Raw genomic sequence first — 26,320 nt, 5'->3', positions numbered from 1 at the left:
GTTGGAGTGTAGTTGATTAGATGTGCTGTAGTTAGAATACTTTCACCCCAAAAAGTGAGAGGGAGACGAGCTTGAAATAGACATGCTCGAGCAACATTAAGAATGTGTCTATGTTTCCTTTCGACGCGACCGTTTTGTTGTGGTGTATCCACACAGGAAGTTTGATGCACGATTCCTTGTTGACGAAAATAAGAAGAGAGGACCATGAATTATGTGCCGTTATCGGTCCGGACTGTCTTGACACGATTGCCAAACTGACGTTCACCATAAGCAACAAAGTTCTGAAGAAGATTTGCCACCTCTGACTTCTCTAACATCAAGTAAGTCCACACAGCGCGGGAATAGTCGTCTACCACAGTAAGAAAGTAATGTGCCCCACAAGAAGAAGGAGTCCGGTATGGTCCCCAAACATCACAGTGTATAAGTTGAAAAGAATGAGAAGATTTCGTTGTACTATTATTAAAAACTTCACGGGTTTGTTTGGCATGAAAACAAATTTCACAAGTGTGATTATGCGAAGATAAAGACAAAGCATCAAAAACCGGTAGAGAAGATAAAACACGAGAAGAAGGGTGTCCTAGGCGGCGATGCCAAAGTTCTGAAGGAGAGATTTGATGAGCAGCAGTCCGATGAACACGCGCAGCTGTAACACCCGTAAAATAATAAACCCCGTCACGTTCCTCCCCCGTTCCAATCAGGGTCTTCGTAAAATGGTCCTGCAAGACACACAAAGTATCAGTAAATATGGCGATACAACCAGTTTGTTTGAGCAAACGTGAAACAAAGATCAATGTGCAATTGAAATCAGGAACATAGAGGACGTCAAGGAGATAGTAATCTCGACTTAAGACTAGTTTGCCACGTTTTATGGCTCGAGAGGATTTCCCATCTGGAAAAGTAACCGCAGAAGGTAGAATGTCGAAGACGTCACTAAGGAGAGATAGATTTCCCGTCATGTGATGAGAGGCCCCTGTATCAATAATAATATCAGAGAATTTTGCTTTACCGGACAACTTTTCAGAAGAGATCGTAGTACGAGGAGTTTGAAGTAGTTGCAGTAGTTGAGATATCTGATCGGTGTTCCAGCCTACATTCGTTGGAGTTGTGGCGTTGTTAGAGATAGCACGAGGAGGATATGATCTGCCACGACCACGTCCTGAGTTAGAGAAACGACCGCCACCACGTCCACGTTGTCCAGAACCAGATGCAGAGTTTTGACGTTGTTGTTCTTGCCACCATTCAGGATAACCATGAAGGAGAAAACACTCAGAATTATCATGGCCTTTACGGGAGCAGTGAGTGCAGAAGCGATTAGGATCACGAGTGCGAACAGCAGCGACAATAGAACCACGAGACTCTTCAAGCTTGGAGGTATCGTGTTGGACAGAGAAACCGACAGCATCTGTTTTGACCTCAGAGTTGCGAGCAGAGTTGAGATGTTGTTCTTCACGAGTAACGCGTGAGTAAACAGTGTTGAGATCAGGTAGAGGGTCTTCATCAATGATTTTAGAACGTACGTTGCGGAAACGAGACTCATCAAGACCAAAGAGAAATTTGTGAACTCTGATGTCTTCACGTTCTTTCTCAATCTCCGAAGAAGCATCACACGAGCAGGAGCGGGTTGTCTTCAAAGTGTCAAGATCTTCCCACAGTTTGGAAAGACGACCAAAGAATTCTTGAACAGTTTGTCCTTTTTGGCAGCAGTTGTTGATTTCATCACGGAGTTGATGGATGCGGACACCACTTTTGACAGAGAAGCGACGTTGTAGATTATCCCAAAGTTTGTGTGCTTCAGGAACAAAAGTCACCGTAGAACGTATCTTTGGGTCGATGGATGTACGAATCCACCCAACGATCATTGAGTTGGTTGCTAACCAACGAGAAAGGTCTGGATCCGCAGCAGGTTTAACAAAAGATCCATTGATGAATCCAAGTTTCTGTTTAGCCTGCAACGAGTTGGAGAGTTCGGTTGCCCATTCTGAGTAGTTATCTCCTCGAAGGAGAACAGAGGTGATTAAAGCTCCAGGGTTGTCGGATGGATGAAGGTAGTAGGGAGAAGTCTCCGTTGAAGCAGAGGTAGAAACAGGAAGGGCTAGAGGAGAAGAACCGTCGCCGGAAGTAACAGGAGTGCCATCAGGATTAGTAGCCATAGTTGTAGATGCAGAGGAAGCTTTTGAGAAAAAAAAAATTTAGAATTTAGAGGGCTCTGATACCATGAAATAGTTTGTAGAAAGCTTGTTTATTTATGTAGATGTAGAATGGTATTTATACAAGTAGAGATGTGTAAAGATAGAGATAGAACTAGAGATAGAGATAGAGCTAAATCCTAATATGATAAGGACTCAGAGAAATATATAGAGTTATCTAAATCTTAGTAGTAGTTATCTTGATTGTCAATTGTTAAATTTTCTCCAAATGGGGTCTCCTTAGAAAGAGCATCAACTACTCTGTTTCCAACCCCTCGTTTGTACTCATTATTATAATTCAGCCCAATTATTTTTTCTGTCCATCTCTACTAAAGAGTAAAGGCTACCTGTTGATCCAAAAGATGCCTAAGACTCCACTGGTCACACTTTATAACAAACTCGTGATATGTCAAGTAATGTTTCAATTTGCAAACTCTCTTTACTATTGCCAAAAACTTTCTTTATACACTGACTTGATGCGATCCTTGGAAGAAAAAGATTTACTTAAGAATGCAATTGGTCTTCTGTTTTGAGATAAGAGTATTTCTACGCTTATACCCTATGCAACTGACTCAATGGTGAACTTTTGACTGAAATCTGACAGAACTAATACTAGTAGGCTAGTAATTTCTTTCTTGAGAGCATGGTTGGAGGCAGTAGCTTTTGGTTATCTGACCTACTCTTCTTAAGTAGTTTTATCAATGTCCTAGTGAGCTCACCATAGTTCATTAAAAACTGCCGGTAATAACCTATCAGCTTAAGGAATCGTCTTAGCTTAGTGAAACTCTAGGGTGTTGGCCACTGCAACAATGCTTCCACTTTCTCGGAGATCCTGGAACAATCGTTTCACTTTTTTTCACTACCATCAAACAATGAACAAGAGTACGAAACCGTAATAGTTGGACTTCATCTAGCACTTGGAATAGGTGCGGAAGAGATCATAACATATTGTGATTTGTAACTAGTAGTATACTAATTAAAAGAAGACTACAAAGTAAAAAAAAAAAAAAATTGAGGCCTATCTCGAACTCGTGAAAAAACTTATCTGAAAATTTAAAATAGTTCGAGTTTAAAAACAATCTATTACTATGCAAAACCTTTTCCATTTTACTTGACTCAATAATTTTTTTTGATAAAATATGATAAAAATTTATTTTTAAATCTTAATTTAAATGTTTGGATCTCAAGTTAAAAAGTATATCAAACATAAAAGTACCAAAAAATGTGGTATCCCTAGTAAACAAGCATATTTTATAAAACTAATTGAGAAATTTAGAAATCAACTAATCTAATTTTATATTTTTGTTCTTGATTTTAGTTGTCCTAAATGGTAATGTGAACTTGTATGATGTTTAAGGGAACAAAGGAAGTTATAAGTTATAATTATCAAACATTGTTAATGGAAAGAATTTTTCGTATTTTTCTAGCAAAAAAATAATTCATGTCTTTTTTTTAAAAAAAATTTAATAATTTAAGTTTGTTTCTAGATATTTTTATCAAAAATAATAATGCTTTCACGATCTCTGTTAATAGTAGTAACAGAGACATGAAAAATTAGAAAATAAAAAATCATAATATTTTTGTCAGCTGAAAAATAGTTTGTATGTGTTTGTCTAATAACAAAAAAAAAGATTTTTAAAAATAGCATCAAAATAATTTTTTTTTTCAAACTTAGCATAATATCTCTTAAATTTCAAAAATAGCACCAATTAATATTTTAAAATTAAATCTTAAATTCAAAATATTAAACCGTATCCTTCAAAACTATACCCTAAATATGAAATTGAGAACCCAAACCTAAAAAAATTTTAAAAATTAATTTTAAATATTTTAATATATTAAATAGTGCTATTTTTGAAAATTTATAAAATATATAGTATTGTCCATAAAATTTAGTTTAATGTTATTTTAAGATATTTTTTAAAAAAAATGTTTATTTTTTTCGGACAAGTTCATGATTTTTTTTTGAGAATTTTCCCTTTTGCGAAACTAAAGAAGCACTTTAGAAAAAGCGATACAATGAGGTCCAACCACGTCTGATTTAGCTGTAATGTTGGTAGTGGTACGTTCAACCACGTCACTACTTAATAACTACGAAATTTTTAATTTCCCATCTTAATGAAAACTTTTTTTGAATTTAAATAAATTGAATTTAGCTAAATTGAAAAAAGAAAAAAAAGGTAAGAATTGCAATTTTTTTTTTTTTTTTTTTTGTCAATAGCTTCTTTATAAAGAATAGCAACTTATTCATACATATATTCGAGACAGTGTGGAAAAGCCCAAAACCCAGAAAAAAAGAAAAATCAATTTTGCAATCATTCAAGTGAAGCAGAATCATCATCTTCGTTAGCGATCAATCTCTTGTAGACTTTCTCCTTTGGTTTTGTTACTGGAAACCAATTAAAAAAAAGTGTTTCGATCGGAAGAATCTGAACCTTTTTATGGGTTTGATGATGTCCTTGTCGAATCAGATTCCCGTTTCCTCTCGATGACCTCCTCTCCATCTTCTTCCACATTGTTTTCTCCAGTTTTCTGATAACTTTTCTCAGATGAGAAGTTCGAAGTCGCTTCTTCTCAACTTCCTCTTCTTCTTCTTCTCCTTCACTCTGATTTCGATAGGTACTGTACCTTTCCTTCCTCTATTACTGTATATCTAAAAATAAAATTCTAGGTTTAGTCTAGATTTAGTTCTTACTTACGCTAATTTCGTCGATTGATCAAACATAGTTGGATCTTGGATTTGCTTTGATGTAAACCTAAAAGGGTTAGTTTGTGTTATCAGAGTTTCAAGTGGAAGGAGGAGCGTTTGTTGGAACCTATGGTATAAATTATGGAAGGATTGCGGATAACATCCCGTCTCCAGATAAAGTAGTCTTACTTCTAAAGCAAGCTAAAATTCGGAATGTGCGTATATACGATGCAGATCACACAGTCCTTGAAGCTTTCAGTGGGACTGGTTTAGATCTTGTGGTTGGACTCCCCAATGGGTTTCTAAAAGAGATGAGTTCAAATGCTGATCATGCTTTCACTTGGGTCAAAGATAATGTTCAGTCTTTCCTACCAAAGACTCGGATCCGTGGTATCGCTATTGGTAATGAAGTTCTTGGAGGCGGTGATTCAGAACTGTCTGGAGCCTTACTTGGTGCAGCTAAAAATGTTTACAATGCGTTGAAAAAAATGAATCTGGAGGAAACGGTGCAGATCACCACAGCTCACTCACAGGCTGTGTTTGCTGATTCATACCCTCCATCGTCTTGTGTGTTTAAAGAGAACGTTGTTCAGTTCATGAAGCCACTTTTGGACTTCTTTCATCAGATTGGCTCTCCTTTTTGTTTGAATGCTTACCCTTTTTTGGCCTACACTTATAATCCCAAAGAGATTGACATCAACTATGCTCTCTTCAAGCCAACGGAAGGCATATATGACCCCAAAACCAATCTGCATTATGACAACATGCTTGATGCTCAGATCGATGCCGCCTACATGGCCCTGCAAGATGCTGGCTTCAACAAGATGGAGGTAATGATCACTGAAACTGGGTGGGCTTCTAAAGGCGATTCAGATGAACCTGCAGCTACACCGGATAACGCAAGAACCTATAACTATAACCTCAGGAAGAGGCTTGCAAAGAAGAAAGGGACACCTCTTAGACCAAAAATGGTGCTCAAAGCCTATATCTTTGCATTGTTCAATGAAAACTCAAAACCTGGAAAGAGTTCTGAAACACATTTTGGACTTTTTAAACCTGATGGAACCATATCATACGACATTGGATTCAACAGTCTCAAGTCTGATGCTACCAAGTCACTCATCTCGTCATCCAAGGTATGAATTCTGTGATTAAAGACGCCGTAGTATATTTGTAAGTTTTGCAATGACCATAGCCATTATGTATTATATTAAACTCTTTGAAACTCAATCCAGACTGTATATTCAGATTCAAGCAAATGCATAGTGATCGGATCTTTTGTGTTTTGTTGCAGGCAGCCCGTTACTATGTGGCATTGGTCATCTCTGTCTGGATTTTCCTCATGATATAAGTGGAGAAATGGTGTGAGATTTGGTGCTAGGATCCTCGGAGTTGTAATACATTCGTAGCAATTATTACTAGGTTTGAGAGGCTAACGAAATGGTAGGAGCGCAAATTGGTTGGAATTATCATACATGGTATAACCCATGGATGTTGAGAAAATTATCATTGGGCAATCTCATATATATATACATCTTATGTAAACAAATTTATACATCAATTTGGGTCTCTCGTTAGATTTGTTGGAGTATATACTGAGGACATCAACGGATATGGGGGATTAAGAATATGTATTGTGTTTCTGATTAGTCTACATGATCTACGTCGGTTTCAGATTATGAGATCATAGTCAAATCTTTCATGATCTGGCAGGCCCTTGGGTTCTGCTACAGTTTTGTGTATTATATAAGACTGGTTTTGTGGAGGTAGAAGTAGAGGATAAAAATAGGAAGCGACTGAAAGTGTAGCTAGTAATGTAGAGAAAAAAAAGATCCTAATGGTTTGTGGTTTCAGTTATGGAGAGTCTTCAGCCTAAAGAGAAGCGCATCCTCGTTAGCCTCTAATTCTCTCTCCCTCCAAACACAAAACATACAAATTCCACAATGCTCAGAGCGACAAAATTAAAAAAATGTGGTCCTCCTCCGACAGTATTCTTCCCGGACCACCGACCCGGAGCAACCTATATGCCGCTGACCTCAGCGCCTCGGGCCTCCTCGCATTGGCCTCTGGTTCTTCTGTCTCTCTCATTGAGTCACGACCCCTCCAGCTCATTTCGACCGTCTCTCTCCCTTCCCCTATCTCTTGTGCATATTCCACGATTACTTCTGTTCGTTGGGCTCCTATTCCTGTCCAGCGTAATCTCTTCGACTCTGATCTCCTCATAGCTGTAGGTGATCACCTCGGCCGCATTGCTCTCGTTGACTTCCGCCTGCGTTCTATCCGCCTATGGATTGAACAAACTTGTGAGAATGCTAGAGGGAAGGTCCTTGGATGCGGTGGCATACAGGACCTCTGTTGGGTATTGGCTCGGCCAGAATCCTATGTCCTTGCTGCTATTTCTGGTCCTTCATCTCTCTCGCTCTACACGGATTCTGGACAATTATTCTGGAAGTACGACGCGTTGCCTGAGTTTTTATCCTGCATTCATTGTGATCCATTTGATTCCCGCCATTTTTGTGTCCTTGGCCTTAAAGGGTTTCTACTTTCCGTGAAAATTCTTGGGATAACTGAGAATGACGTCCCTTCGAAGGAGTTTCATATCCAAACGGATTGCAGTGATCTAGAAAAGCTAGAACGGGAAGCCGTTGCTAATAGCAGTCACTCAACCTCTCCTGCATCAGCCGTTTTTCCTCTCTATTCCGCAAATTTTTCTTTCTCACCGCATTGGAAACACATTCTTTTCGCCATCTTTCCCAGAGAGCTTGTCGTGTTTGATTTGAAATATGAAGCAGCCTTGTACGTAGTTGCATTACCTCGTGGCTACGCCAAGTTTGTAAACGTTTTGTCAGACCCAAACCACGAGGCTCTATACTGCCTTCACCTCGATGGCAGGCTCAGCATTTGGCGAAGGAAAGAGTGAGCCAGGAAGTTTTCTTCTCATCTTTGTTTCTCTCTGTGATCTTCTCTCAATTTGAGTATTCTGTTTTTTTTGTAGAGGTGAACAGATTCATGTCTTATGTGGAATTGAGGAGTTGATACCAACGATTGGTAATTATGTACCATCACCCTCTCTTTTAACTCTTCTTATCTCCCAATTGGACTCAACCTTCCAGAACATGAGGACTATCCATTCAGATGGTCTTCTGGATAGTTCGGAGCCTGAGATTTCTTTTGATTTCAACAACGATGCTTTTCTTCGTTTCGAAACACATTTCATATCTATATCTGATGACGGTAAAATATGGAGTTGGATCATGACTTTCAATGGAGAAGGGGATGGTGATGGGGATGAGAATTTTAACCCTCAGACTAATGACAAGGCGCTTCTAGACAGTCCAACCTATGACAGTCAAGATCTCCTCCCAAATATATCTTTCGAGGTTTATGATGACGGACTTGGAAACTTGTTTGCTTTATCTTTTCCCTTCTTGATTTGTTTTTTTTTGTGTTTACAAAAAATTCATTAAAACAGATGAAATTAGTTGGACAACTTCAGCTTCTCTCGTCTACAGTGACTGTGCTTGCGGTACCAACCCCTTCCATGACAGCAACTTTGGCTCGTGAGTTGCATCGTTCTTTTAAATGTTAAATAAAAATGAAAATCTCAAGTTGATGGAGAAGAATATATCTTTGTATGAAGGTGGAGGGAATTTTCCTGCTGTAGTAGTTCCTCTTGTAGCTTTGGGAACTGAAGCTGGCACAATTGATGTGGTTGATGTGTCTGCAAACGCAGTGGCAACAAGTTTCTCTGCACACACTAGTAGTATAAGGGGTTTAAATTGGCTAGGAAATTCGAGAATCGTGTCATTTTCTTGTAGTCAGGTAAAAAAAAAGGAAAATTATTCCATCAGATCCTTAAATAGTATTTGTTCGATTTTTCCACTACATGAACACGATAATGTTGCTTTGCGGTGTCAGGTGAGTAAACGGAAAGGTGGGTATATTAATAAGCTCGTCGTCACATGTCTTAGAAGTGGCGTCAGTAGAGGCTTTCGAGTTTTGCAAAGACCAGAGCGAGCTCCTATAAGAGCTCTTAGGGCTTCATCTTCTGGGAGGTTGGTCTCTTTACTTTTTCAGAGGCTTTACAAAAGGATTAAAAAAGTCTTGAACAGCTTGCTTTCAGGTATCTTCTTGTTTTGTTCCGTGATGCTCCAGTAGAAGTCTGGGCAATGACTAAAAGCCCTGTGATGGTTAGTTGGGTTGTTACAAGTGATAGAAGTACTCAAGAAAATTATGATGAGATATGGGTTTGTACTTACACATTGCTATGACTTGTATTTCCTGTAGCTTAGATCACTAGCTCTCCCTTTCACGGTTCTAGAATGGACTCTCCCAACTATTGCAAGATTAGATCAAAAGAGTCTTTCAAAGAAGCCTTCGATATCTTATAACCAGGAAACAAATGCCACACCAGATGACACTGGAACTCCAAAAGCATCAGAAACTAGTAAGCGACTTTCTATAACAACTTCTTCATTTCCCATGACTTGAATTCTTACAGAATCTGTAGGTGCTGATGGACTTCAAGATGATGCTTCTGAAAGTTTTGCATTTGCACTAGTAAATGGTGCACTTGGCGTATTTGAAGTTTACGGGCGCAGAATTCGAGATTTCAGGTTCCTTTCCAAGGAAAACAACTTAACAGTTTTTTCTTTCATACTCTCTAACTTGTTGATTTCGTTTCTTTTGTAAGACCAAAATGGCCAGCATCTTCTTTCGTTTCTTCTGATGGGTTAATAACTGCTATGGCATATCGCATACCTCATGTTGTATGTATTCTGCCATTCTGATTTTATCTCTCGCTGTTTTTAAGCAATATCTTAGCAAAATCACTTAACAGGTCACAGGTGACAAGTTAGGGAACATACGGTGGTGGGATGTAGTATCCGGTAACTCCTCTTCATTTAACACATGCAGAGAAGGAATAAAGAAGATCAAATTTTCACCTGTCTTTGCTGGCGATATTAGCAGAGGACGAATTACAGTGCTATTCTATGACAACACATTCTCCATCTACGACCTCGTAAGGTCTCTTGTAACTTCTAGACGTTGTTATAAGAGGTCTTATATTCATATGTCATAATAGTGGTCTAGTTAACACTTTTTCTCATATCCAAAGTAAGCCATGGCCTTTGTATGTTCATTGTAGGATTCGCCAGATCCTTTGTCTATTTCTCTTATGCGGCCTCAAATTCCTGGCACCCTTATACTTGAACTTGATTGGCTGCCCCTGCGAACTAGCAAATTTGACTCCCTTGTGTTGTGCGTTGCTGGAACTGATGGTAGCTTTCGCTTGGTTGAGGTTCATGTGTAAGTGATGTATATGCTTCTTAGAGTGTAACCTTTACAATAGCCTGTGAAGTCAGAGAAGAATGTTCTTGATGTCCTTAATTGAATGCATACAGAGATGAAAAAATGACGACGCAAATATCCGATATAAAACCTTCTAATGTCAGAGTTCGTCCTGTGCCTTTATGCACTCCTATGTTACTCCCCACACCACATGCCCTGGTAAGGTTTATTTATGTTTGGTTTTGCGCTGATCAGAACTCAGAAGTACTATAGCTTACAGTCTATTTGTAGGCACTGCGGATGATCTTGCAGTTGGGCGTAAAGCCATCTTGGTTCAACACTTCTAGTACATGTATCAACAAGCGACCACATTCTATTCCCGGAAGAACTACATCTTCTAAAGATCTTCGCACTTTCATGATTGATTTCCCACCAATCGGTGACCCTGCGGTGCTGGAAATGTTTCTTAAAGTATTAGAACCATATCGTTCAGAAGGTAGCGTTTCATCGTTATATCTTTTCCATAAAACATTTTTGTATGTCCTTTCATGATTAATGATGTTTTCTCTTCTTTTTCTTTGTACAAATATTCAAAATGCTGATGGGCTTAAAGGCTGCCTACTCGATGATGAGAAAGCAAAATTATATTCTAGTCTAGTTAATAAGGGTTGTGCTGCAAGATTTGCTTTCGCTGCTGCAATTTTTGGAGAAACTTCTGAGGCACTTTTTTGGCTGCAACTGCCTTCTGCCATGAACCACGTAGTCAACAAAACAGCAAGCAAGTCTCCGGAGAAGCATTCTGATGAGACATCTATGCTGAGCAAAACTACATCAAAGGGACCATCAGCTTCAGGATTTGAGAAGAACTGTTCCTTGGTTAGTCATACTGTGGAATAACTAGAAATGATTACCTTGTGCTCTACCCTTGTGAATTTTTGGTTGGTGAACAGAGTGAAAGTCAGCTCAGACTAATGGCGTTTGAACAAAAAGAGTTATGGTTATGCGCTAATGAGAGAATCCCGTGGCATGAGAAACTAGAAGGGGAAGAGGCCATTCAGAAACGAGTTCACGAGTTAGTCCTCATCCCATTTCAGACAATGAGTATACTTGAATTAAGATTTGAGGTTAACATACTTGTGATTTTGATGAGCAGACTTGTATCAGTTGGGAACTTGGAAGGCGCGGTGAGTCTCTTACTCTCCACTTCTCCAGATAGCTCTTATTTCTATCCAAATGCCCTGCGTGCTGTTGCTTTATCTTCCACCGTGTCAAAATCCCTCGTTGAGCTAGCGGTGAAGGTAGTAAGATGCCAAATTTCATCTCTAGTTGTGAATATCACAGAATCGAGGCTTTTCCTTGACATTATTTTCATATGAAGGTAGTTGCAGCCAACATGGTAAGGTCAGACAGGTCACTTTCTGGAACTCATCTTCTTTGTTCAGTTGGAAGATACCAAGAAGCATGCTCGCAGGTTATGTTTCTTTTATAACTTTTGTGGAGAAAATCTTAGCGGAGTTCAGATCCAAGATTAGCTTAATGCGTGTAGTCATTGCAGTTACAAGATGCTGGTTGTTGGACGGATTCTGCAACATTGGCAGCGACGCATTTAAATGGATCTGACTATGCCAGGTGTGTCGGCTAATCTTTATCTATATGCATGGTCGTAACAGGTAATCAAATCAAAATAACTCTTGGTAATTGAAACTCAGGGTGTTGCAAAGGTGGGCAGGTCACGTCGTGAACATTGAACACAACCTCTGGAGGTAAATATATAATGTATTGTTCCATTAGATATAATGTATTCCATAGAAATGACGAAAATAGTAATCTTAATAGAAATTTTGGAATTTTCAGGGGTGTGATACTATATGTAGCGGTAGGAGCGTTTGAGGAAGCTGTAGCAGCATTTCGCAAGGCTGAGCGGCCAGAGATAGCAGCTCTCTTCATTATGGCCTGCCAAGAAACTCTGGCAGAGAGTTGGAGCATTGATTCAGAGAATGAAGACGTGATTGCAATTACTGAAAGCTACGAGTTGTATCAGAGGAAGCTGGTGCATCTATGCATGGATTCACCTCCATTTTTTCACTGACAACTTGTGCAAATTACTACCTGTGTATACTATAAACATACATGGTCAGTCTTTAACTAATCAGTTAAGTTTAACATTTGTTTATGTTTCAGAGGACACAAATCGTACCTCTTGTTAGATAGAACCATTACTTTTTGAGTTTCCATATTTATATTATCTCTATAAGATACAGAAAAAATGGTGTGGGCACGTCTTTTATCTGGATAACCTGAAAAGTAGATGTAAGTACCTTCTGAAGAGGCCCTGGGATGAAAAAGAAAGTTACATGGATTTTCAAAATCAAAGCCAAAACTATGAGAAATCAGAAATGTACTACTTTTTAAGAAAATACCATTACTAACCCAGATTTATAAAACAGATGTAAAAATTGAGATTGAAGCACCACATATACTATAAGACCATTTACAGTTCAAGTTTTTTTTTTGACATCACAGTTCAAGTTTTATCGAACAGAAGAAGCTAATTTCTATTTTTTTTTAAAGCAATATAATACTCATCTTCTATTTTAAAAAACAAAACCACGAACCAAGAAGGAAAAGAACTTTCCCTTTAATCTCCCAAAAGAAAGAAAAACGAAGTACCTATCTCTAGCCGATGTGATATTGCTCACAACTAAAGACAAAACGTCTCATGTTTCTTTCAAGTCGATTCCTAACAGGCTGCAAAGTGTAAAGCTCAAAGCCTCGATCTCAGATCCCTCTCCCGATAAATTAGATATAAATATTTTATTTACTGTATTTATTTGTTGTCTATTGTTAGTTTGTTTACTACTACCGTGACAACTGTGCAGCGAGAAAAAAAAAAAAAGTTAACCATCTTTTTCTATCTCTCTTCTTCTCGGTTTCTCCGTAATCGCCGAGAGTTCTGCAAGGTTAGTCTCCTATGTTCTGTTTCTTTTCCGAACATGAAAATGAATCGAATCTAGGTCTTGTAAATGCATTCTGGAATGGAATAGGTCTCTTTCTAGTTTTTATTTTTTATTTTTAATATTCCGATCTTGATAACAATCTAGTAATTGATGTGAAAGTATGAACTTTCCATTTGGGTAATTGGAAATTAACGTATTAGGTTCCGCTAGTGGTTTTGTCATATAGTAAACGTTTATCTTGTCGAAAATTTGAGGAAATGTCACATATATTGATTCTGTATCATTTGTGTTTTTTTTTTTTTTTTTTGACTTTTCCAAGCAGAGAAGCTATGGATGATGAGCAGAAGAAACCGTTGATGGGATCACATGATCGTAATCTTCCTGATTTCAAAAAATCAGTGAAGCTTAAGTATGTGAAGCTTGGTTACCATTACCTTATCACACATGGCATGTACCTTTTCCTTTCCCCTTTGGTGCTTGTAATCGCCGCGCAGATTTCGAGTTTCTCTCTCAGCGATCTTCGTAACCTCTGGGAGCATCTTCAGTACAATCTTATCTCAGTGATTGTTTGTTCCATGCTCCTTGTGTTTTTAATGACCATCTACTTCATGACTCGGCCGCGTCCTGTCTACTTGGTTGACTTCTCCTGCTTCAAGCCCGATGATTCCCGTAAATGCACTAAAAAGATCTTTATGGACCGTTCTAAACTCACTGGTTCTTTCACAGAGGAGAATCTTGAGTTCCAGCGCAAGATTTTAACACGTTCGGGACTTGGTGAATCTACTTATTTACCTGAGGCTGTCCTCAATGTTCCTCCAAACCCGTGTATGAAAGAAGCTCGAAAAGAGGCGGAGACTGTGATGTTTGGAGCCATCGATGAGCTTCTTGCCAAGACCAATGTGAATCCTAAGGATATTGGGATCTTGATTGTTAACTGCAGTTTGTTTAACCCGACACCTTCGTTATCTGCTATGGTTGTCAATCATTATAAGCTCCGTGGGAACATACTCAGTTACAACTTGGGAGGAATGGGCTGCAGTGCTGGTTTGATCTCTATCGACCTTGCTAAACATCTTCTTCACACCATTCCCAACACTTATGCCATGGTGATTAGCATGGAGAATATTACATTGAACTGGTATTTCGGTAATGACCGCTCAAAGCTTGTCTCCAATTGTCTTTTCAGAATGGGTGGTGCAGCGATTCTTCTCTCAAACAAACGATGGGACAGAAGAAGATCGAAATACGAGCTTGTTGATACTGTTAGAACCCACAAGGGAGCTGATGATAAGTGCTTTGGCTGCATCACTCAAGAAGAGGATTCCACTAGTAAGGTTGGTGTAACCCTCTCCAAAGAACTAATGGCTGTTGCCGGTGATGCTCTAAAGACAAACATCACGACGTTAGGACCACTAGTTTTGCCGACATCTGAACAGCTTCTATTCTTTGCAACGTTAGTTGGAAGAAGGCTCTTCAAGATGAAGATCAAACCTTACATCCCAGACTTCAAACTAGCATTTGAGCATTTCTGCATCCATGCGGGAGGAAGAGCTGTTCTTGATGAATTGGAGAAGAACTTGAAACTCACAGATTGGCACATGGAACCCTCGAGAATGACACTCTACCGTTTTGGTAACACATCCAGCAGTTCTTTGTGGTATGAGTTAGCATATAGTGAGGCCAAAGGACGGATCAAGAAAGGTGATAGAATTTGGCAGATAGCTTTTGGTTCAGGGTTCAAGTGCAACAGCTCGGTTTGGAGAGCGGTCAGGTCGGTAAACCCTAAAACAGAGAAGAACCCATGGATGGATGAAATCCATGAGTTCCCAGTTGATGTCCCCACGGTCTCAACTATCTAGTAGAAACCACAACCAACAGTGGGAATTTTTCTCTTGAGTTTTCAGCTTTTGATATTATTGTGTCTTCCTAATTAATTTCCCTGGTTCTTGATTGGTTATCTGATATACCAAACTGGTTAACATTTTTTTCTTCTTTTTCTCTTTTTTGGGGCTGAACATTTTTCTTTTTAGTGGAAAAACATGTTGTAGACAGCAGCAGACCGTCAATGGTCGGTCCAACTTGTGTTTTTGGTTGTTGTGTCTGCATGTATATTTGTAGCATTCTTTCATTTTTTTGACAAAGTTGTTAAAACAAAAGTTATCAACTTGTCATTAACAACAAAATGTGATAGAATTTGGCAGATAGCTCCTATGTGTTTTTAGAATCAGATGCGAAGATGAGATGATCTCCATCTCTTATAACATCTACATCATCAATCTCTGCATTGTTGTCTTTGCTCATAACTTTGGCAGCAACAATACCAAACTTGTTGGAACCCAATTCTAGCAACTCCTTGAAACTCCCAGAAAGCAGTACAAGCTTCCCGGCTACCTCATCTTTTTCTGCGCAACTAATCGTCACCCTCACTGGGTGGTTTCCAGTTCTGCCTTCATCTACTGTAGCTAGCCCGTTCTTGGGTACACTTTGATTAGCTAATATACCAAACAAGGAGTTGTCGAAGTTATTAGTTTTCCGTCTTGCCCTTGTTTCCCGGATCCTGAAAGACACTTCTCTTGATGCAGGACGGATGTTGGGTTCACTAGTGAATCTGCCGAGGAATCGAATCCCATTTTTGAGTATAGGAACCGAAGAACTTGTCTCGATATGCACCCTCCGCTGGTGTAACTTTTCTCGAAATAGGGCTTTAATATCTTCATGCCCTTGTTGCTCAGCAAGATCTCTCGCCGTCCAACCATGCATATCCTGTTTGTTAACGTCCGCACCTTGATCCAGAAGATACTTTACCATCTCAATGTTCTCTTCGCATACAGCGGTATGGAGTGCAGAGGTGCCTGTGGCTCTGGGACGTGTAACGTCTCCACCATGTAGAACAATTTCTTTTAGTAGTTTCAAGTTGCCTTGTTCAGCGGCGGTGCAAGCAAAATGACCCACATCCCCTGCGTCTATGGTACTGCCATTTTCTAACAGTACCTTTACAACTTTCTCATGCCCTTCCACCATTGCTTCCCACAATGGTACACTCCCTTCGGTATCTGTAAACCAATTAAGAAGCTCAAAAGTTGAGAAGAAATTACCTTTAAATCAAAAGGGAAGTATGTGAATACAGAACAACCAAGTACCTCTACAATTGGGGTCTGCGTTGTATTCCAACAGAAGAAGAACACAGTTTAGACTCCCTTTTGATGCTGCTATATGCTGTTTCCAGAAACAATAAAAAAAAAAAAAGAGATATCTAAGTTAATAGTCTCCAAGAGCTTGATGGGAAGAATTAAAATAACAGAATAAATATTGTGAAACTGCACTCACCAGAGGTGTTCTGCCATTGTTATCCGATTCATTAGGATCAAGTCCTCTCTTTAGTAGCTGATGTAACAGCAAATCGTCTTCTCTTATTGCAGCAAAACATAAATTGAGAGGAAGATCCATTTTACCCCGAGCAAGCATGTTTTCTGTCTCCAGCAGAACATTCGTCATCACCGGATCATTCATGTCCTTCAAATGCTGCTCTCCCCCAAAGAAAGAGAGTGAGACAAGTCAGTACGTATGGTCATAGATGTTTTTCTTATTTCACATTATTTTAACCTCAAAAAGATCTGTTGACTCACCTGAAGTAAATTATTCATGATTATGGTACCATCTCCAACATTAGCCTGAATGATGTTCAAGAAAGTTGTACGGTTCATACGCAACAGTTGGCACAACCGTTTTGTCCTCACGGTAAATAGCTGTGGTCTGTAGCACAACACCCCTATCTCCCCTACAATGTCTCCAGCTTTGACCTCTTTTATAATCTGAAATTCTCCATAAACTTCTCATTTTAAATGCTTAGTTACATCGTACCTCCAAGATCACGGGTTTGGAGAGACAAAAGGAATAAATATAAAATGAGAAACATCAACCATGTGACGTGACTTACAGTTTCTGTTCCACTATCTACATCTATCAAGTCCTGCAACATAACGAATACGTAAGTTAGTCTCACATTCATTTCATTTAAGTCAACTTAACAAAACTGTAAAGAACTTTGTAATGTTTTCTTACCGCGGTACCATTCACAAGGATATAGAAGTCTGTTGGCGCTTCGTTCTGCAAGATCACATCTTCTTTTGGTGGGAAGTACTCAGCTTTCATTTCTGAGACCTGCAAATTGTAAAGAGCGATGGAAGCTTCATTTGTTTTTTTCTCGAAAAAATGGAAGATGTTTCAGATGCATTTTGGTATATATATACCAGTTGAAAAAGCAGGTCATTGGATACTCCACGAAACAGGTAGGCTTTATCCATGAGGGAGTAGAAAAGAAAGTGTGATATACTTGATCTAATGGCTTTTGGTAGCGCATCAAGAGTTTCTTGTTGTTGCAGCCCCTCAGAGTCAGTCCGATATTTCAAACATAAATGTGCAAGCATTTGATCTTGTAGACGAACTGGTAAATGATTTCTATGAGCAAAATTTGAAGCAGCTTGGATTGTATCTCTCTGAAAAAAAAGCAAAAAAAAATTATGATGGTCATATTGAAACTATAGATTGAATAAGGTAGGTAATGAAGATGCTAACTTACAAAATTTCTAGTCCGACTTGTTCCATGGACAACCAAATTGGTCATGTTACCGATCAAGTATGCGGTTAATCCAAGGTTGAAGAGCATATAGAAAATGTCAAATATCATCTCTTTTGTGTTCACTGGATGGAGATCACCATAACCAACAGTGGTTAGAGTAGTGATGGACCAATACATGGAAGTCACATATCTCATCCATAGGCTTTCCTCTAGGAAGTTTTTGTTAGAAGCTCCAATCCATGTCTTTGCTGGGTCATGATTGCGTGCTGCGATAAGGTAGTAGAAACATGCAGCACAATGAACCGCAAAAAGGGTAACCTGCAAAAAATGCGAGTAAGTTAGTATCTACACTATTACAACATTGAGAGTGTAAGTTAACTTTATAAGTATATTAAACAATTTGATGTTCTTACACAAACGAGCTTTGCGCATCGGACCCAAAAGTAGTTAAAGCTGCGGTCTTTCTCTAGTCTATTAAAAATAAAATGTCAAAATTTAGAGAAAATGATGAAGGAATTAAAGAAGGCAATAGTACTTAATGGTTTGAACCTGGCAAACAAGGCACCGACTCTGCGAAGACGCCAAAGACGAAGCATGTTAAACAACCCATAAGACTGGGATGAAATTCTCATAGCAGCCTCTGAGGGGATGGTTGATACGAGGTCAAGAAGGAACCAAGAGCGCAAGTACTTAAATGCAATCAGTTTACGATCATCAACAATTAGGTAAGTCGACTTATCGAGGTAACCGACAAAGAATGTCATGATGATATCCATAGCAAAGAATGCATTCACAATGTTATCGGTGATAGAGAGTGGTGGCCTTGGCTTTCTCAAGAACCCAAACTCGAAAGGCGAAACCCAACATGTGTAAACCACAAGAACCACTAAGAAAGCCTCCCATATCCTGTAGTAAACATATATTTATCAAGATAAAATTTTTTTAACATATAGTACAACATATCCCACAAATTACCTTTAAATATACCTCAATAAAGTTCATATTTGTGAATATTACTATTTTAGTTGATGGCCGTATTGAGGATACACAAGAAATGTTTTTCTACTATAATTTGATCAGATTTGCATCAATCGTTGAAATCAAGATATGAGTGCCTTGATTGTTCCACATTCTCTTGCTCATTTATAAATTATCCCGAAAAGCAAAAGCCAAAAGCAAAGGCGGCTTTTAAGCTAAATTAGCCAACCAGAGTAATAATGGAGGCCTTGAATATTCTACATTTGCCTTCGCCTTCATAGATCTACTTTTTTGAATATTACGAACTATATGATTTGAATATTCCAAATGTTGAAGAAAAGAGGAGAGTTAGTTGTGATGTACTCCCTCTGTCTCACAAAGATTGATGTTTTGAGATATATTTTTGTCCCACAAAGATTGATGTTTTGTAAACTTCAAGAACTAATCATTTAAAATATTTAAATTTTTGAATTGTTATTGGTTTATATTTTTTCTCTCTACCAAAAAAATAATTATAAATTAATTTACAAAGAAAAACTAAAAATTTTCTTAATATGCGTGAAAGTCTCAAAACATCAATCTTCCTGAGACAGAATGAGTAATAACAACAATACTCCAAAGTTATAAATACTAATAATAATAACAATAATAATAATATGTGATTAATGAGATATATAGATGGTTTTTTTAATCTACATATAGTTAAACAACCTGGCTACGTGAATAAGAGAAACCAACTGTTTGCAAAAAAAAAAAAAAATAGAGAAACCAACTATTCGTGTTTTTGACCAAAATATCATTTTATATTTGCACGTAATTTTACTATTTCATATTTCATTAATAAAAAAAAAGTTATTGAATAAGGTGAAAAAATTTGGACAGAGAAATTATTTCAAATAAAGTAGTGGGATATAAAGAGATTAAAATCAAATAACAATTGTTAAAAGTTAAAACCAACATAAAATATTTAATAATTGGAGGACAAAACTATTAATCCAACCAAATTTACAAAAAGGATATTTATAACAAATTCTTTAAAAAATAATATAAAACCTGTTGTTTAATCGTTGTGTACATACTACATACATGACAAAATACAAAAGTAGATCACCAACCATTAAAGTACAAATTCATTTTTTTACGTCAAAAAAACAAATTCACCAACCATGAAAAACTTATAATTTTTTTATGTCAAAGAAAAGATACTGTGTATTTCTACAAAAAGGTACAAAACTTGAAAAAAAAAAATTGAACGTTAAGATATATTGAAATAAATTAGTCTACTTTTTTTGTGTCCACAATAAATTAGTCTACTATAAGATCAAAACAAGATGTTATTTGTTTAAATTTAAAAATTGTAATCCACGAAATGATTATTTTACCTAATTTAATACTAAGAAATAAGATTAGTTAGTTTAGTGGGGTTAGTGTAAGTATATAACTATGTACCCATGATAAAATACAAATGTTGATCACCAACCATTAAAAATAAGATTTTAATTATATATATAAAAAAACAAAAACAAAAACAAAAAAGAAGAACTTGCTAATTATGATCCTAAACTTTAATTTAAAAAAAAAAAAGAACTTGCTAATTATGATCCTAAACTTAATTTTTTCGTATTTCCGATTCCTAGAAATGAATCAATAAGAAGATATATAGATGAGGAAATCAAGTTGAAATCGTAAGAAAATAGTGAAACTTGGAGAAGGCAAATGTTCTCAGCTAACAGAGAAGACTAAGTGAAAATAAAACAAGAGATGGTGGTAATAAAATTAAACCTGTATTTGTGATCATAAGGAGATACGACGAATCTCCTCAGCTTAACTCGTCGGTTACTTCTAGCCCCAAGTGAAGGTAAAATTCCAGTAGAAAGACTAAAATGACTACTCTCTCTCGAAAGAGATGACAACTGTTCAATCTCATCTTGGCCTTGTCCGCATAGCAAAGCTCCTCTTCTCATCACCGATATGTAATTCTATTTTCCCGGCTTCCTCTTTGATGGCCCTTTTTTTTTGTTTTTCTTCTTTTGGTTTCAGCAAAAGAGGCAAAATAGGCAGCTTCAGCTTAGCTCTTGGCTTTATTGCGGGTGTGTCATCTCTGACTTTGGACCCACTTTCACGTCTTACCCCCTTACGGTAGCATTAATGGTGGCTTCTCCATTTCCGAGATAAATTAAAATATCCGTCTAGCTCATTAATAGTTGTGCTAATGGAAAAGAAATGATATTAGACGTAAGAGGAAGAGTTGACTAAAATTATGTACATCAGAGCATGAATGCATGATCTCAATTTCTTTCAATCATTATACTTACTATTTTTATTGTTTGTTTGACTTCTAACTATTGAAAAAAAAACTAAGCTGAAAAAAATATAACTTGAGTTTGTTTAAAAATACATTTGCTGATGACGATGTTAGGGCATATTTATAGGGAGATCAGTTTAGGGTGTTCTTAGAGCATAAATATTATAAAAATAATGTAAGATCAGTAGTTAAGAACTTTTGTTAAGAAGTAAGTTATTGGGAGAACATGTATAAGATCTTAAGATTTAATAATATAATATTCTTATAGAAATTTAAGAATGTTTATACATAGATTAATATTTAATAGAAATTTAAGATTTAATAAATACATAGATTATCATCCTTCATACATACAGATGAATCATTCAGCGGAACAACATGTTCTCGGCTCCTGTAGCATTTCAAACAATGATCCAAGGCAGTAATCAAAATCTCCACATTGACAATCTCGATCATCGACCTTCACAAACTTATGCATAATATTAGTGAACAGCGACGAAGCTCCACCACCGGCGGCGGATTCAGCCGGCTTAAATCCGTACGGCAAGACACGACGTGGAACCTTCTCTGGCGGAGTATCCGTTCCTCTAACCTCATCCACAGATTTCGATACAGTAGAGTGTACCGAAGCGTCGCCTTTACCATCCCTTTCCTTCACATTAAATCGTGATCTTCCTCCTCCGCCGCCGCCGCTAGTAGCATCGCCGGAAACCAAACCCTTACTCGCCGGCGATGGTTTTTGAAAGAAAGATAAAATCGATCTCTGACGCTGCATTTTGGAATTGTGTGAGTGAGAGATAAAAAGCGAGAAACGATGTTTTGAGCTGAGAGACGAAATCGAGAAGGGGGAAAAAAGATTGGCGCCAAAATATTTCGCCTCCCGTTTGACACGTCACGTTTAAGATCAGTACAAGAACTGATCTTGAATAAGATCAATTGGGCTGATCTTATAGCCACTGTTCAATTAGTTTGATTTTTAAAAGGCTTAGATCACCCCATGTGATATCCCTATAAACATGGCCTCATTTTATAGGTAATTTGTTTAAATGGTAAAATATAAGTGAGACATTGATGTGTATACTGTCCCACTCAAACAAAAGTTTTGAATTTCTACATGATTTAGGCATTTGTCGATGCAATAGATATTCCGGTTATTTGATGTTGTCGGTGAGTAAAAGTTTTAAAGTGATTAATGTAATCCTACATTGGTTCAGGAAATTTAGAAATGCATAGTAATTTTCTTTTTCGATATTTTCATATGTAGGTTTTGAAATAAATCTAATATATTAAAGGAATCTATTGTGACAACCCGTCCCGTGGACCCCACTAGCCTCACTGCTAGCCCACTAGCTTCACTGCTAGCCGCCCAAACGGACCCCAAGCTGGCCCTGCAGGGCATCGATCCTAACCCATCACTGTGGAAATCCACATCCACCAGTAGGTTATTGGTGCGCCAGGCGTTCCTCGAACCCTGGTCCTCACCCTTTAACAACCTTCCCACAGGACAAGTTGCCACCAATTGACCTGCAGATCAATTGGTGGCAACTTGTCCTGTGGGAAGGTTGTTAAAGGGTGGGGACCAGGGTTCGAGGAACGCCTGGTGCACCAATAACCTACTGTGGATTTGGATGAATAGTTCCATTTGCCCAGTGAGAGGTTAGGATCGATGCCCTGCAGGGCCAGCTTGGGGTCCCACTAGCCCACCGCTAGCCGCCCCAACGGACCCCAAGATAAAAAATTTCGACAAAAAAATTTTCCCGCCGAAATTTTTCCCGCCAAAAAAAATTTACAAGGTTTTTAAAAGGTTTTATAAGGTTTCTACCTTATAAAAGCCTTATAAACACTTTATAAACACCTTGTAAAGGCTTTTACAAGATTTTTTAAAGAGTTTTAAAAGGTTTTTTAAACAACTTGTAAACGCTTTTACAAAATTTTTAAAAAGTTTTAAAAGGTTTATAAAAGGTTTTCAAATAGTTTTTAAAAAAAAAATTTAAAAGGTTTTTAAACACCTTGTAAACGCTTTTACAATGTTTTTAAAAACCTTGTAAAATTTTAAAAGCGTTTACAAGGTGTTTAAAAACCTTTTAAAAGCATTTACAAGCTTTTTAAAAGCATTTACAAGCTTTTTAAAAGCATTTACAAGGTTTTTAAAAGCGTTTACAATGTGTTTAAAAACCTTTTAAAAACCTTGTAAACACTTTTAAAAACTTTTAAAAGCGTTTACAATGTTTTGAAAAGGTATAAATTTCAATATTTTTGGCGGGAAAAATTTTCGTTTTTGGCGGGAAAATTTTTCTTTTTGGCGGGAAAAAATATTTTTTCGGGAAAAATTTTCGATTTTGGCGGGAAAACAATATTTTTGGCGGGAAATTTTTTTGGCGGGAAAATATTTTCGATTTTGATGACTGTACATTCTTGTTGTCACTCAAAAAAGGGTAATTTGGTCATTTTGTATATAAAGAGGGGTAGTTTTAAAAATGGTCAACATGAAGGGGTATTTTAAAAAAGGGGTATGGAAAAAGGGGCATTTTTGAGAATGCCCCAATTTTCTATATTAAGATATTTTTAAAACGACCAAACTCGATAAGACAACTCAATATTTAACATTTTTGAAATTATGTTAAATTTCTAATTTAAAATACGTATAAATAAGTGTATTTACAACGTCCCACATCGGCTAGAAAATTTTAGACAATGGCTGAAAACCATTATAAATAAGACTAATATTCTTCCAACTATGAATGAGCAGGAAGCTTGATTTATCAGGCGTCCAAATTTAAAAAAAAATTAAAAGTTTAAAATATTATAATTATTAAAACTTTTAAAAAGTTCAAATATTATAAGTAAACTTTATAGGATGTTTAAAAATATTATAAAAACCTCCATAGAAAGTTTAAAATATTATAAATATTTAAACTCTATAAGAAGTTTAAGTATTGTTAATATTTAACTCTCAAAAATTTAAAACATGTTTTTATGTATGACTTTATAGATGATTGATATTTTTTATGTAAAATTATCTTTTGGGTCAAAGGAAGAAGGATTGAGATCGCTAAATCTTGATTTGATGTTGTTTGAGTTAGTTTTTGAGGTTTAAAGAAGAATGATCGATGACAAGCACAAATGTTTTATTAGCTATACATGTGTTCATATTACTTTTTCTACAAGCAATTTGCAATTTTGTAATATTAAGGATTTTGTTTTGAAAAGTTTTAATACGTGTAGATCTAAAACCGAGTAAGTATACAGGTGAAAGTATCAATTATTGGGTGCATATAGTGACTAAGCTGGTCTGTAAAATTGCTCAAATTTTACAAGGTAAGAGGCAATGATTTTGGTATTAGAGTTTGATGGGTAAACATGTTGTGTGGCAGTCTAAAAAAAGGTTTTAAATGATTATTCAGCGGAAAAATATGAGGAAGCTCATGAGGAAGAGGAAGAAGATGAGTATAATGAAGAACTGGACGGTAAAAGTAACGATGATATTTATCATAAAAATTTGACAATAAAAATGATGAGAAAGAATATGAAGAGTAAGATAACAATGAAAATTAAATCACGAAGTCATAGATGGTGGTGGTCAATTAAATATAAGAAAACAAGATTAATTCATGATTATAAAAATATTTTGTTTGTCTGATGGTCAAAGAAACGGTTTAGGATATGCTAGGTCACCAGTTCGATCTGCCTCGCCTGGACGTCCAATTAATTTCATGATTCTTTTGATCAGATTTGAAATTTTAACCCAAGTGACTTTTATATTTTTAAAAGTAAAATTTTTACCAATCAATTGTAATTTAAAAATTTATATAACCTAATATTTCATAACTTTATCACTCATATATAATTTTTACAAAAATATATCAAATAAACCCACACGTAGCATGGGTTCAAAACCTAGTAGTCAAAATGGTTTACAGCCAATCTCACAAAAATAACTGCTTTTGTCATTAATGAAAATCTAATATATTAAAGGAATAGTCGAAAAGACTCACAGCCAATCTCACAAAAATGATTGTCTTTACCCTTAATGAAAATTACCCTTAAAATATTTTCGGACAAGCTTTTCTCGCCTATTTAGGTTGCTGAAACACACCACATTCATCCTCAGACTTAAGATTACTAATTTGCCATTAATGAGATTCAAATCTGGATGTTTTTACCCTTTTATAATTTTAAAAAATTATTAAAAAATTAATTACAAAAATATATGAATTAAAAGTCAAAATTCATTAAAAAAATGGCAAAATTAAAAATCTAATATATTTATATGTAATATCTCTCTTTAAAAAAATGGAAGATAAATATTAGAATATATTACGAATATTCATTTAAAGAAAATTTCTATTTTTAAAAATATTAAAATGGTAAAGATAATTATGACGATTTTCTTTCTAAGAGATATATATATATATATATATATATATATATATATAGATGCTCAGCCTAAACAGTAGAAATCGGATTCATTAAGCTAAACATATAGTTTTGAGAGTATAATTTTTTTTTTTTGTATTATTTTGGTTTTAATGAATCAACTTTACTATTGTATGATTTTGATTTTTTTTTTTCATGTTGATGTGCTATTGCTTTGGTGCTTTGCATGAAATAATTTTATGCTGCTATAAATTTTTATTTATTATGTTGAGTCATATCGAAAGTTTTACTCATTTTGTAATGTTTGATTGTGTTTTAGGTCTACCTGTCACAGACCATGGGTGTTTTTTGTATATTAAAAATCAAAAACAAGGGACGAACAAGTTGATTAAGCAAGCAAAAAAAACAAATCGGTGAGGTATTATTAATAATTGTGGTTATTCTTTTTTTTTGTGGTGATTGTTATTTAATTTTATTTTCTTAGTTAAACAGATGTTTGTGGTGATCATATTTTTAATGTTTTATTCTACAAGCAAAGAAGCAAATACAACTTTTGGTAATATAATCATGGTCTTTTATATGATTCATTGGATTCTAATTTTTATGCTCTTTTTGTAGTGGTTGTTTGGAAAGCAAGATCAAGCAATCATATACTTTGTCTAAGGTTTCTCCATTTTTTTAAACATCTTTTCTATGTAACCTGACACATATTTTTTATCTTTCAGTTGAATTCATTGATGATCATTGATCATAATTGTGGATCTACAAAACTGAATATAATGAAATTCAGGTATTAATTTTTGCTAATCTGAATCCTTAAATTTTTAACATAATATTGTTGCTAATGTTTTTTTGTAATGATTATAGTTGCAGAAAATATGGTGGATTCTATTCATAACAAATTTATGGTAATTTTCTAAAAACTTGGATTTCTTTCTGTTTACAAATAGATTTAAA

General features: G+C 36.3%; 5 protein-coding genes and 1 long non-coding RNA gene across 16 annotated transcripts; 3 read left to right on the top strand and 3 right to left on the bottom strand.

Moving 5' to 3' along the window:
- Positions 1 to 209: 209 nt before the first annotated feature.
- On the bottom strand, positions 210 to 2,209 carry LOC147944109 (uncharacterized). Its single transcript, XM_087512467.1, has 3 exons — positions 1,007 to 2,209; positions 677 to 716; positions 210 to 453 (listed from the first exon to the last, which is right to left on the bottom strand). Exons 1-3 carry the CDS (start codon positions 2,148 to 2,150, stop codon positions 210 to 212), a joined length of 1,428 nt encoding a protein of 475 aa, XP_087368593.1. The 5' UTR covers positions 2,151 to 2,209.
- A 2,110-nt stretch (positions 2,210 to 4,319) lies between these two features.
- LOC104787079 (glucan endo-1,3-beta-glucosidase 11) lies at positions 4,320 to 6,554 on the top strand. Its single transcript, XM_010512582.3, has 3 exons — positions 4,320 to 4,805; positions 4,969 to 6,011; positions 6,170 to 6,554. The coding sequence occupies exons 1-3, from the start codon at positions 4,736 to 4,738 to the stop codon at positions 6,224 to 6,226; spliced, it is 1,170 nt and encodes a 389-aa protein (XP_010510884.1). The 5' UTR covers positions 4,320 to 4,735; the 3' UTR covers positions 6,227 to 6,554.
- Positions 6,555 to 6,649: 95 nt separating this feature from the next.
- Positions 6,650 to 12,401, top strand: LOC104787080 (uncharacterized). 9 transcript variants are annotated; one of them, XM_010512584.3, is made up of 20 exons: positions 6,650 to 7,791; positions 7,871 to 8,255; positions 8,348 to 8,435; positions 8,516 to 8,697; positions 8,794 to 8,930; positions 8,999 to 9,065; positions 9,163 to 9,322; positions 9,386 to 9,491; positions 9,569 to 9,644; positions 9,716 to 9,898; positions 10,025 to 10,185; positions 10,281 to 10,386; positions 10,459 to 10,663; positions 10,781 to 11,043; positions 11,118 to 11,239; positions 11,321 to 11,465; positions 11,546 to 11,638; positions 11,723 to 11,796; positions 11,877 to 11,930; positions 12,022 to 12,401. In XM_010512584.3, the coding sequence occupies exons 1-20, from the start codon at positions 6,845 to 6,847 to the stop codon at positions 12,254 to 12,256; spliced, it is 3,789 nt and encodes a 1,262-aa protein (XP_010510886.2). In that variant the 5' UTR covers positions 6,650 to 6,844; the 3' UTR covers positions 12,257 to 12,401. The 9 variants fall into 9 exon arrangements, 4 of the variants coding, with proteins under 4 accessions (XP_010510886.2, XP_010510885.2, XP_010510887.2 ...); XM_010512583.3 differs by having other exon boundaries at positions 6,651 to 7,791; positions 9,377 to 9,491; XR_015557249.1 differs by having other exon boundaries at positions 6,716 to 7,791; positions 9,168 to 9,322; positions 9,716 to 9,903.
- On the bottom strand, positions 11,908 to 12,975 carry LOC104787081 (uncharacterized). Of its 2 annotated transcripts, none has more exons than XR_767790.3 (3): positions 12,838 to 12,975; positions 12,365 to 12,464; positions 11,908 to 12,285 (listed from the first exon to the last, which is right to left on the bottom strand). It is a non-coding gene; the product is annotated as an uncharacterized LOC104787081 (long non-coding RNA). The 2 variants fall into 2 exon arrangements; XR_015557253.1 differs by having other exon boundaries at positions 12,365 to 12,499; positions 12,838 to 12,968.
- LOC147944108 (3-ketoacyl-CoA synthase 11) lies at positions 12,840 to 15,280 on the top strand. 2 transcript variants are annotated; one of them, XM_087450499.1, is made up of 2 exons: positions 12,840 to 13,127; positions 13,447 to 15,280. In XM_087450499.1, exon 2 carries the CDS (start codon positions 13,454 to 13,456, stop codon positions 14,981 to 14,983), a length of 1,530 nt encoding a protein of 509 aa, XP_087306625.1. In that variant the 5' UTR covers positions 12,840 to 13,127; positions 13,447 to 13,453; the 3' UTR covers positions 14,984 to 15,280. The 2 variants fall into 2 exon arrangements, with proteins under 2 accessions (XP_087306625.1, XP_087306626.1); XM_087450500.1 differs by having other exon boundaries at positions 12,929 to 13,127; positions 13,444 to 15,280.
- LOC147944107 (potassium channel AKT1) lies at positions 15,236 to 20,961 on the bottom strand. The gene is made up of 11 exons (XM_087450498.1): positions 20,464 to 20,961; positions 18,253 to 18,609; positions 18,117 to 18,174; positions 17,704 to 18,021; positions 17,375 to 17,620; positions 17,187 to 17,285; positions 17,062 to 17,094; positions 16,751 to 16,936; positions 16,452 to 16,646; positions 16,265 to 16,340; positions 15,236 to 16,177 (listed from the first exon to the last, which is right to left on the bottom strand). The coding sequence occupies exons 1-11, from the start codon at positions 20,643 to 20,645 to the stop codon at positions 15,333 to 15,335; spliced, it is 2,595 nt and encodes an 864-aa protein (XP_087306624.1). The 5' UTR covers positions 20,646 to 20,961; the 3' UTR covers positions 15,236 to 15,332.
- Between the last annotated feature and the right edge of the window lie 5,359 nt (positions 20,962 to 26,320).

This window comes from Camelina sativa, chromosome 5 (assembly GCF_030686135.1).
Source record: "Camelina sativa cultivar CO46 ecotype springtype chromosome 5, ASM3068613v1".
In the NCBI taxonomy this organism is placed as follows: Eukaryota; Viridiplantae; Streptophyta; class Magnoliopsida; order Brassicales; family Brassicaceae; genus Camelina; species Camelina sativa.
Note: the sequence above shows the minus strand (reverse complement) of the source record. Positions and strands in the feature narration are given on the sequence as shown.

Excerpts from the sequence above, each read along its gene's own strand:
- LOC147944109 (XM_087512467.1), bottom strand. The coding sequence starts at position 2,150 with ATGGCTACTAATCCTGATGGCACTCCTGTTACTTCCGGCGACGGTTCT. Across the intron at positions 717-1,006 it reads CTCTTCTGAAAAGTTGTCCG|GACCATTTTACGAAGACCCT; the intron begins GTAAAGCAAAAT and ends TGTGTCTTGCAG. Across the intron at positions 454-676 it reads GATTGGAACGGGGGAGGAAC|TACAACGAAATCTTCTCATT; the intron begins GTGACGGGGTTT and ends TTTTAATAATAG.
- LOC104787079 (XM_010512582.3), top strand. The coding sequence starts at position 4,736 with ATGAGAAGTTCGAAGTCGCTTCTTCTCAACTTCCTCTTCTTCTTCTTC. Across the intron at positions 4,806-4,968 it reads CTTCACTCTGATTTCGATAG|AGTTTCAAGTGGAAGGAGGA; the intron begins GTACTGTACCTT and ends TTGTGTTATCAG. Across the intron at positions 6,012-6,169 it reads CACTCATCTCGTCATCCAAG|GCAGCCCGTTACTATGTGGC; the intron begins GTATGAATTCTG and ends GTTTTGTTGCAG.
- LOC104787080 (XM_010512583.3), top strand. The coding sequence starts at position 6,845 with ATGTGGTCCTCCTCCGACAGTATTCTTCCCGGACCACCGACCCGGAGC. Across the intron at positions 7,792-7,870 it reads AGCATTTGGCGAAGGAAAGA|AGGTGAACAGATTCATGTCT; the intron begins GTGAGCCAGGAA and ends TTTTTTTTGTAG. Across the intron at positions 8,931-8,998 it reads AGGGCTTCATCTTCTGGGAG|GTATCTTCTTGTTTTGTTCC; the intron begins GTTGGTCTCTTT and ends GCTTGCTTTCAG.
- LOC147944108 (XM_087450499.1), top strand. The coding sequence starts at position 13,454 with ATGGATGATGAGCAGAAGAAACCGTTGATGGGATCACATGATCGTAAT.
- LOC147944107 (XM_087450498.1), bottom strand. The coding sequence starts at position 20,645 with ATGAGAAGAGGAGCTTTGCTATGCGGACAAGGCCAAGATGAGATTGAA. Across the intron at positions 16,937-17,061 it reads TAGATAGTGGAACAGAAACT|ATTATAAAAGAGGTCAAAGC; the intron begins GTAAGTCACGTC and ends GGAGAATTTCAG. Across the intron at positions 16,178-16,264 it reads CGCAGACCCCAATTGTAGAG|ATACCGAAGGGAGTGTACCA; the intron begins GTACTTGGTTGT and ends ATTGGTTTACAG.